The 10706-nt window shown below is 44.2% G+C and overlaps 1 protein-coding gene across 1 annotated transcript; it reads left to right on the top strand.

The window, feature by feature from the left end:
• Window positions 1–273: 273 nt before the first annotated feature.
• On the top strand, window positions 274–10299 carry ccng2 (cyclin G2). Its single transcript, XM_056290577.1, has 8 exons — window positions 274–354; window positions 1936–2093; window positions 2288–2422; window positions 3155–3405; window positions 4346–4424; window positions 4745–4843; window positions 6077–6279; window positions 8974–10299. Exons 2-8 carry the CDS (start codon window positions 1989–1991, stop codon window positions 9101–9103), a joined length of 1002 nt encoding a protein of 333 aa, XP_056146552.1. The 5' UTR covers window positions 274–354; window positions 1936–1988; the 3' UTR covers window positions 9104–10299.
• The last annotated feature ends 407 nt before the right edge of the window (window positions 10300–10706 follow it).

Below are 10706 nucleotides of genomic sequence, written 5' to 3'. Positions count from 1 at the left end.
AAACGAGGGGTAGTTGCGGCAAGTTCGGAATGTTTAAAAGCAAACCTTTGCGCTTTCATTTGTAAGGCGTCCAAGCACAAAGGGAGGCGGCATCCTTTCTGGAGGCGGAGCCGAGGCTCGCCTCGTTCGCTGGTTGGCTGTAGACGCGCCGACGACACCGCACGGGCGTGTTCGTCCTGCGGTGCCCGTTCGCTGGTTGGCTGCTGACGCACGGGCGTCCTCGCGTGGGCGTGGCCGTGGCAACGTCAACAAAAGAAAGAAAGGCGAACGCGACGGCACCAGTAGGCGTAACGGGGATTAAAGAGCAGCCGGGGCGACCGAAGATGTGGATATCATTTTAAAAAGAAATAACAGGTAACTGATTATATTGCGGTCTCTTGTATGTCAACCGTGCGATAACAGTGTTTGTTACTGGGCGAGCTGATATGCTCGGAGGGGGGGGGGGGGGAGAACCTCGTAGCGAGATAGCTGGGTAGCTAGCTCGGTAGTTAGGCACCGGCGATGCGTTACTGGTTCTGATGGATGATTAGCTGTGATTCTGGTGCGTTAGCCGAATTCCCGTCCGAGCTGCTTGTTAGGGAAGACTGTGTTTTGGAGGTTTTCCCGTTTTTTGTGTTTGTCGAGGGGAAAGCAGCGGTTAAAGGGAGGCAGCGGTTGCTGTGGGACGTCGCTTATAGACTGTCTGTCGTCCCGTCTAGGAGACGGTCTAGTCAGGCGAACCCAGCTGCACAGTTAATGCTTGTCATCTGTAGAGTGTGATTGTCACTTTGAGCTGAAAGAATACCCAGTAAAGTCATCATCATTGGGGGGTATATTTTGGTTTCCGAGAGTATTGGCATTGCCCCCCCCTCTCCCCCCTCCTTCCTTTCGACACCCTGTTAGCAAACAAAAACAGGCAGAAAACGACCCCTGCAATGAGTCGACCTCTCGGTTCACTTCTCTGCGTGTTCTTCAATGCGTTTAACATGCAGATATGCGTCGATGTTTTTGAATTCGTGCACTGGCGGATGTGCCAGCTGAGCTGAAGAATGAGGAACAGCCCATCCCCCCACACCCCCCCTCCAACCACACAGGCTTCCAGATCGATTGACGACGATCAGAGATGGATAGGATAGACAGTGGGCTGCTTTCTGCAGCTGGCTGCAGCACCGCGACACAATACACGTCGCCAGACGCCGAGTAAAGCCAGGCTTTCCACTGTGCAGCCTGCACATCACGTCAAGTCGGTTTTATTTGTGCAGCCTGTCGTCACAAACAACAGATTTGCCCCGGTGGGCTTTACAGCAACACAACATCCTGTGCCTAGACCCTTGCGTCGGAACAACTCCCTAGAAAAAAAGACGTAGGGAGGAAGAAAGTTGAGGGAGAGCAACAGAGGAGGGATCTCTCCCCCAACACAGATAGACGTGCAGTAGATGTGTGCACAGAATAAAACACAATTTACACAATACCACACTGAAAGAGGATAACAGATTTGTAATGGATAGGATAATGTAAGATATATGAACTTTTAGTCAGGAAATCAGATGTAATATACAACGTAGGACAAAAACATCGACGCAACACTGTTGGTGGGGGGGGGTGCTTGTTTAGTTGTATGGCGAGCGGAGGGGACAAAGCTTTTACCAAAGCAGGTTTTCCTTCAAGATGGATTGCAGCTAACAGCAAAAACATAAATGTTTTATTATAGTCTCCTGGCCTTTGTTCCTGTTTTACTTCTGGTCGCTTATTAACGGATCTTGTTGTGAAAAAGGGGGCACTTGTTTTTGGTCTGGACTAAGAAGGCGTTAACGCAACGAAATCTGAAACCTGGTCCCAGCTGAAGGAAGTGGGCCGGGATTCATTCCTCCTATCAGAGGAGTGAGGGAGGGTTGGCCGTACAGTAACCTTTGGTTTTTTTTTGTGTGTGTGTTGTTTTTGTTTTTTTTCCCCTAGTGGAAATACTGTGGTTGAACAAGAGATACCGTGTTCCAGTGCCATTTAAAGTCATGGACGCCTTCAAACTGATGAAGGAGTTGAGGACAAATTGTGAACAGGAGATGTACTATCTCCCCAAGGAAACGGGGCTCAGCCTGATCGAGTCCACCACACAGGTAAATCCAAGAAAGGAGAGGAAACGAGACATGTCTGACCCACATTTTAAACCCAACACATTTTCACCACATATGAATTAATTGCAGAACTGTTATAGTCTAGATGTGAGACAAATCTTCCTGGCGGTAGATCCAGTTGACATTGACTCGGTGGCCATTTCAGAGTTGTCTGCTATGCCTTGTTGCTTTCTCAGATGGACAGGATCTCGGCCAAGTGTAGAGATGCCAAAGTTGAGGACCTTTGGAGCCTGACTAGTTTTTTTGGCTACAGCACACAGACCTTTGTCTTGGCTGTGAACCTGCTGGACCGATTTCTAGCCATGATGAGGGTAAGAAAGTGGTATCTCAGATTGATCATCTTTTTAATAATGTTTGGTAATGGCTTTTCTGTATGTTTGCAGAAAACAGCCTATTCATGCAGGAGTCTGTTTACAGTGATGTTTTCTTATATTAATAGTGAGGTTGGGCAATAATTCAATATTATCGTTTATCGCCTTTCATTGGTGTTGTACCGGGATGAAACTCAGGTATTGTCATAGGGTGATACACAGTTTTATGGTCTAATCGTAGCAAAAATCTGTTTACTCAAATTTATCACAAAATCAGATGTGAAATATTTAGGGGAGTATTATTTGAAAAGTATTTTTGGTTGGATCTACTTTACCAAACAGTTCAATGTGATGAACCTCAGTTGGATTCTTAAGTACGGTATTTTTGGATATGTAAGAAGACATCATGCTAAATATGTCATGTAAAATTTTCTATGGTTATTGATATTTTCCATATTGCCCAGCACTAATTAATAGTAATTATAAGTGAAAGCTAGGTGAAATCCAACTTAATATTTTATCTGTGACATAACTGATCTTGTGTGTAAAAGGGGCTTGGATGAAAATGAATGTTATAAGTAGGGTTATCTTGTGCATATTTTTCATATAAAGATACAACTTTCCTGTAATCAGATCCGGAGACAAACAGAATAAAACAGCCGTGCCAAGTAACAGAAGGTTTCTCCCACTTTCCGAGGTATTAAAATTTTGTGACTTATCCCCTGGTTTTAGATCCAGCCCAAGCATCTCTCGTGCGTCAGCCTCAGCTGTCTTCACATGGCCGCCAAAGTCACGGAGGAGGAGTGCGACCTCTCCTCCACGGACGAGCTCATTCGCATCGGCCAGTGCAAGTTTACCGTCTCCGACCTCAGCCGCATGGAGAAGATCATAGCCGAGAAACTCAACTTCAAGTCCAAAGCCATCACTGCCTTAACCTTTCTGCACTTGTACCACCAGATAGCACTTTCACACTCCACCGACAGGTGAGGATGGTCGTACAGCCCTACAGTGTTACTTACATCAGTGTTTCCCAACCCAGTCCTCAAGGACCCCCCATCCTGCACATTTTCAGTGTAACCCGGCATAGGTAGCCCTGCTTGTACTTACTCAACCAATCATCTCATGAGCTCATGTGATCTCAGTTGCTAATCATTTGTATGGATTGGACGGTCTGTTTTGCAAAATCCTTTAAAGTTGGACACACTGAGTGAATGGTAAACATAGTCTTTCCCCCAGGAGAGCTGGGCTCATTGAAATGGACCTTGACACATGGGGACCCCACAGAATTTTCATCACAGCTCAGTTTTGTTTAAGTGCCTTTTATGATTTATGATAAATATCTTGAACGGGGAGATCAGTTATGGTGCAAAGGGACAGTTTTAAGCACTTTTATTCAACTTTTGTTAGAACTCAAAAGTATGACTTGGATAATTCTTAACTTTTTTCCAGTTTAAATAGGAGATGTCTTTATAATAGCAGAACTGAAGGAGTCATCTGAATCAGCACTCCTCTGGCTATGGAAGCAACACAGCTTCTCATAATGTAGTGTTGCAAGTGCAGTCCAGAGCAGTGAAAACGTCAACGTTTATCATGGCTCGCTAACTTAAAGTAGAACAATGGTGAATTATCAATCACCCGCAATGTCATACTGAACCACATTGATAAGGGTTTGCTGCCGGCGCTCCTTGCCACACGTACGTCACACTTACATAACACGAGTGAATTAGCTCATTTCTAAATCACAGAGAGCTTCATAACTACCCTAAACAATTTGTATCATAGTTTGGGTATGCCGCACGCTACCTTTGTTTTTCCATAGGTAATTTTTTTTCTTTTTAAGTTTTTAAAAATACTAATGTTACTTAGCCAGCTTCACCGGTATTGTTCTTATGCTGTTCTAAAGTTCCTTTGTTTGGTTCACAGGAAGGAGACTTTGACCCTGGACAAGCTGGAGGCTCAGCTGAAGGCCTGCCTGTGTCGGATCTCCTTCTCCAAAGCCAAGGTAGGACGCTAAGCCTTTGTGTGTGTGAGGTCAGACAGCTCTGGCATCTAAACAGCCCGAGAGTTGTTGACAAGTTTCACAAACGAGCTTTTTAATGCTGTTCCATGCACTCGATTTGTAACTTCATGTCCTAAATCTTGTTTCTCTCTCCCTCCCCTCTTTGTCACTCCATTTTCCTCCATCTGTCGTGTCTTCTTCTTCCTCTGTCAATCTCTCTTTACATTTATCTGTCTTTTTATTTGTGTTTGTCTCTCTACTCATCTCTCTCTGTCTCTCTTTCTGTTTTTCTTTTACCTGTCTGTCTTTCTCTAACCACTCAGCCTTCTGTATTGGCCCTGTCTCTCCTGAGACAGGAAATAGAGGCTGTTCAGTCTGGGGAAATGTTGGAGTTCGCACACCATATCCAGAGACATCTCAAGGTAAAAATGCCAAACGCTTGTTTGTAGTGGCCTACCGTACGATTACCGCCAGTCATCCATCCATTATCCAAACTGCTTATCCTGCTCTCAGGGTCGCGGGGAAGGTCCTGGGTTCGAGCCCTGGGGTAGTCCAACCTTGGGGGTCGTCCCGGGTCATCCTATGTGTGGAGTTTAAGTTAAGTTAGTTCAGTTTACTGGCCATTTTCATAGGTAACCCACCGTCCTTTGGAGGGCCTGTTAGTTAGTTTAATGATTCGTTAGCTGGTAGAACAGTGACCTGTTCAGTAGTTTCAGATCTTATCATAACTGTAGCAACATTAATTATTATATAAGGGCCACCTCTTGAGTTTCCACAGCATAAAAAAAACCCCATGAAAACAGATGACAACTTGGTTTTCAGGGTAATTTGAAAATCACTGTCACCAGCCGAGTATGTTTTAGAGACGTAATTATGGGCTCACATGTCATGATGAATAAATTAGTTCAACTGTTTCCCAGTTCTTTTGCCACTGGGAGCACATCCTGGGAAACATGACAAGCCAGTTGGCTCTTGTCTGCCTTTAGGTCATGGAGTTCAGTTTAACATAAAACCAAAATCAGTTCACTCGTAGCATTTGTTCCCATAAACGCCATTAAAGAGGGAACTTGTTTTTTATGTCGTGAGATTTTTCACCAGATAAATTCCAGTTCATGACCCATATGTAGGCATAGTTTGAACACCAGCACAGTGAGTGGTGCGGTGTAGGAGGGCAACTCAGTTCTTAGTGAGGCGACATGACCCAGTTTTGGAGGGAGACCTCAATGTGCCTTTTCAGGCAGGCCTCAGTTTACACTGTCCACCGACAGTTTGGAATCCAGCCCAGGATTTTCGTGGGTTGAAGACAGCTGTTATGTAAGGCGGTGTCCAGTGCTGTGATACCAGAGCCCCTCGGCATCAAAATAGAAAATGGTAATTTGAATAGTCAAAATCAAGTTATCTGGACACGTCACAAACCAGTGAGTCTTGGCCGGCAAGTTGGTCTTCAGGTACTACGGCTTGTAACCAGCCGTCTTCTGAACATGTAGTCAGCTGGAAAAACACTGGAAGTGGTTCAGTGGATTTGAGGTTTGACTGCCTATGGTGTTTGGTAGACAATGCTGACCTGCAAATGAAAACTCCGGTTGTAATCCACACAAGTCCCTCTGGGTAAGAACACCAGCTAGATGACTAAAATGTGTCTCTCTCGGTTTCAGATTGCAGACGGCGAGCTTCTGTACTGGTGTGACCTCGTGGCCAAGTGTCTGTCGGACTACGCCTCGCCTGAATGTAGCAAACCCAACCATAGAAAGCTAGTGTGGATCGTGTCGAGGCGCACTGCCCAGAACCTCCAAAGCAGCTACTGCAGTGTCCCCGACCTACCCACAATCCCCGAGGGGGGGTGGGATGAGAGTGAAAGGTAAGAGAGTCGGGTATGATGTCCTGTATTGCTTAATGGACAGAAGGTGGCACTAACATTGCCAGTGTTTGATATTCAGTTGTTTGAAGCAAAATGAGTAGAACATGGCCAACAAGTTCTCAGAAAACAATTTTAAACTGAGAGCAAAACCGAAACCTGCAGTTAGGCGCTAGATCAAACAAGTTCCGGTATTTGACACTTGGCAGTGTCAGCCAATTACAAACTACAATACCTACCAGGAAAACTCTACTGGAAAATACCCAGCACACCAACACAATACTCATTTAAAGGGAACTTTATAGACACACCCAGTGTGTGTGTCATCAGACAATCTTCTGAACAAAATCAACACTAAACGAAAACTGCTACTACTTTCAGTTTCTCCTGTTAGGAGTCGCCACAGTGGATCATCCATTTCCATCTCTTCCTGCCCTCTGCGTCTTCCTCTGTCATGCTCTTCCTCTGCATGTCCTCCCTCACCACGTCCATAAACCTCCTCTTCGGCCTTCCTCTTCTCCTCTTACCTGGCAGCTCCATATTCAGCATCCTTCTCCCAATATACCCAGTATCTCTCCTCCACACATGTCCAAACCATCTCAATCTTGTCTCTCTTGCTTTGTCTCCAAACCATCCAACCTGAGCTGTCCCTCTAATATACTCGCTCCTAATCCTGTCCGTCGTCACCTGGACCAACCGCCCCCTGTCCAGATGACACACCAAGTCATATTTGATTCGGCAAAAGGTTTTACGCCGGATGCCCTCCCCGTTTATCCAGGCTGGGGACCGGCACTAAGAATGCACTGGCTTGTGCATCCTTAGTGGCCAGGTTACTAAATGAAAACATCTAACCTTCATCATTTAGCTACAAATATTTTTCAGAAACAAATTAACCCCATGGATGTGAGGCTGTTTCGCTTGGGTCCATTGTAGTTTCCCTTTGTGACAACGATATTGTCGAAATAAAAATACCGCATGTAATTATGATCTAAAATCATGTTGATTTTAGACGCCACTTTTTTTTAGATTTGTATTTACAAAATAAATAAATAAATAAAATCCAGACATACTACGAGATTGCATAATCCTTTAGAGTGGAGACATTTTGTGGTGTCCTCCCTTTGTGTAGCTACATTCTTGTTTGGCAGCCAGCCATAGGCCGACAGGGAGTGTTTGTCTCGCTGTAAAACGTCAGAGCCAGTTGCATCACACCAAAACCAAGCCCCTCTCTCCTCTCCCCTTTTACTCCCCCTTCCACCCCCTGCGTCATAACATATCTCCCTCTGTCTGCCAACTCTATCAGGGCCTCTGGTGTCACTCAGATATAAGTGTTTGGGTCACTGGTGTGTCAGCGCACCAGGTCTCCACAGCCCCAGACTAAGCTGAGCTACTATTTCTGGCTATGGCTTCTCAAGTTAATACAAACATTTGATGGCAGACATTTTAAAAGGGTGCCTTGCAGAGCTGTTATAGCCTCCTGCAAAGTCCACTAAAGTCTAATAATGAGGAATTTATCAGGAATCTGTTTTTATTTTTATCATTTAAAAATAAAATAGAAAATATTATTTTATTTTTTATGTAATTTTTACAACTTTTTAACACACTTAATTAACTGCTGTTATGAACCCAGGGCTGAATCCATTCATATTGATGCTGCAAAGGGTTATGAATGTAAATATGGATTGTTAATTATTGTTCATTATTATTATCGGTTTTTAATTCAGACTTTAAATCAGGTACAAACGAGAAGAGAAAGTGAGATCTTGTGACTTGCAGTGACGTACCTGTCATCCAAAAAATTCCCCTAAGAAGGGGTAATAGGGCAACATCGTCAAGCCCTGTGTTGCACTACTTCTGAATTTACGTACTGGTGGTGGACAGGACTGAACTGGCCCCTTTTACGCAAGAATCACTCACCAGCCAGTCAGCACTTCATAGGAGGAAGTTGAATGTCTGACTGACACATGACTGACTCACACTTGTACTACGACACGTCTTGGGATATACGTGTAGTCCGTTACTAGGAAACAAATACGTGTTTATACAGTTGCCTCCCAACGGCACAAAGAAAAACCACATCCACAAGCAGTGGACGTGTGCATGAAATTCACTGTTATTGGTTAACATGTTCAGAATCAGAAATCAGAAACTGTCATTTCATGCACTTGTGCACATGAAATGGCACTAAACATAATTTCCCCAGCCCACAGCAGTGCAACACAAAGGCAAAAACACATCCAAAAACTACAAGAACACATATATTCAAACTAACACATATATCCAAAGTAAACAACAACAACAAAAAAATCACTGTCCAGGAGAGTGAACGCCAGCCAGGATGACTGTCTGAACTGCCGGTGTGCATGGGCTAGCAGTTAGCTTAGCCTGCCCCACTTCCGCGTCCTGTCAGACCGCCCTCGCTGTTTCCTCTTTGGGCGCATCTCTGGTCAGGGCCGTGGTCCCTGGGCCCACAGGACACAGCAGACCAAGCTCCCTCGGCCGATCCAACGCCAGCTCTCCCAGCCAGACACTGTCGACAGTAGTTAATAATTAATATTAATTAATGAATGAACAATAATTAATGTTAGCGGAACCGCTCTCCCCATTTCCGTTCTGTTTCTACATGACGTCACCAGATTAACCACATTTCATGTACTTTTTCTGACTCCCGTTATTTATTTATTTTTCTCCCTTTAGTGAGGATTTGTGTGAAGAAATGAGTTCGGGGGAGGAGAGTCTGAGCAGCTCCCTTGGCAGCGACGCCGAAGGCCCCTACTTCCCCTTCCACCTCTGCGGCCAAAAACACCATCAACACCTCTCCACCTAGAACCTCCACCACAGACTGTGCCTCCTTTCTAAAAAGAAAAAAAAAAGCTTTTTTAACAATCTCTTATATTTTAATTTATTATCTAGTAACAGAGAGTTCTCATTTTTGGCTAGGTTCTGAACAACAATAACAACAACAACAACAAAATGATCCGCATACTGTAACAATCTCAGACAAAAGCCCCAGTGCAGAGAAACGTACTGGGAGAACATTGCACAATGCCGGCAGCTGAAAAGGTCGGACTCTAGTTAGTTGTTGCGTTAGACTTGTTTTAGTCGGTTAGATGTTTTGATAGTTTCTGTGCATGTCGACATTTGTAACATTCCAGGCCACTAGATTTAAAAGGCGCAAACTTGACAGTTCTGGCAGATCGGCCCGACGCAGCAATAAGGTCGCAGCCTCAGACCACTCTGCGTTTAGCGCGCTACGATACCTTTCCATAAGGCGTCTGCCGGTTTTTAACCGTCCTGTGAATGTTTGCGGCGTCCTGGTGCATCAGCGTGTACTGTGGCTAGGTGGATACCAGCCACAGACTGGAAACCGCTACCGAGTCCTCCTGTCACAAACCAGTACGGCTGACGAAGAAATGTCCTACGCCAAAAACGTTGTGTTTCTTAAACACAATGCCATTGTTTAGACTGTTAAGCTGACACTGGTTGTGTTAAGAACAGGTAGTTTGTATCCTTGAACTATTATTTGCACAGGTTAATTGTTTCTCTTTGTGTTGAGTTGCGAGTGTTGAGGGAACGTTAGCAGTTTTTGCTTTCTTGCTAGTTAAGAAAATGGGGAGATTTTGACGGTTTTCGTTTTTCAAAATATTCTGCCCTTGCTTATCTGAAGCGTTACCCTGTCTGAGCATCAAGAGCACAGTACAGACTCCCCCCCCAAAGATGCCACAGTCTGGCCACCCAGCACCGGGGGGGAAAAGTGCCTTGCTCAAGAGCAACCCGGAGGGGGGGCATTTGGGTTTGTTTTGTTTATTCAGCTTTACACTCCTGTTTTTCCAACAACTTGAAGTTGAACAAACAATCCCTCAGTTGTGATACCGGCTTGTCTGAACTCAAATGTCACGGGATCCCTTCAAGGTCTAAACCTTCCAAGACTGAACCTTGGACAGTAGAAGTCTGATAGTCTGCATGGTCTTTTGTTCAAGACTTAAAAAGAATGTGTGTGTGTGTGTGTGTGTGTGTGTGTGTGTGTGTGTGTGTGTGTGTTTTACTGGATGTTACAAATGGCTCTTGTTAAGTTTAAACAAGCCGATTTAGAATTTAGTGTAAGTTAAACGTTTTAACATTGTTCAGAGGGAATGTTTAATGAAGCAAATAACGTTGACCAAGTATCACAAAAAATGCCTGAAAAAATTTCATATAATGTAAAAAATGTTAATACAAAAACATGTAAAAGTGTAAATAATGTAAAAAAAATGTTATGTATTGTACTTTGTAGATATTTATTTATTCCTCTTGTCAATGTGGAAAAAATACAAAAAAAATATTTTTCAATTGGTGCCTGTGTCATTATTCTGTCTCCGCAGCTGCTTCTACTTTTGATCGCTGTTACTCGTGTTTTCTAAAAGCTTATTTCTGTTTTCACAAGTTAAAGT

The sequence above is a fragment of the Lampris incognitus genome, chromosome 12, assembly GCF_029633865.1.
Source record: "Lampris incognitus isolate fLamInc1 chromosome 12, fLamInc1.hap2, whole genome shotgun sequence".
Lineage (NCBI taxonomy): Eukaryota > Metazoa > Chordata > Actinopteri > Lampriformes > Lampridae > Lampris > Lampris incognitus.
This window is presented reverse-complemented; position numbering and strand designations above follow the sequence as displayed.

What these genes read in the sequence shown, in the direction of transcription:
- ccng2 (XM_056290577.1), top strand. Translation starts at nt 1,989, where the DNA reads ATGGACGCCTTCAAACTGATGAAGGAGTTGAGGACAAATTGTGAACAG. An exon ending in GATTTCTAGCCATGATGAGG is followed by an intron (nt 2,423 to 3,154) that starts GTAAGAAAGTGG and finishes CCCTGGTTTTAG; the next exon opens with ATCCAGCCCAAGCATCTCTC. An exon ending in ATATCCAGAGACATCTCAAG is followed by an intron (nt 4,844 to 6,076) that starts GTAAAAATGCCA and finishes TCTCGGTTTCAG; the next exon opens with ATTGCAGACGGCGAGCTTCT.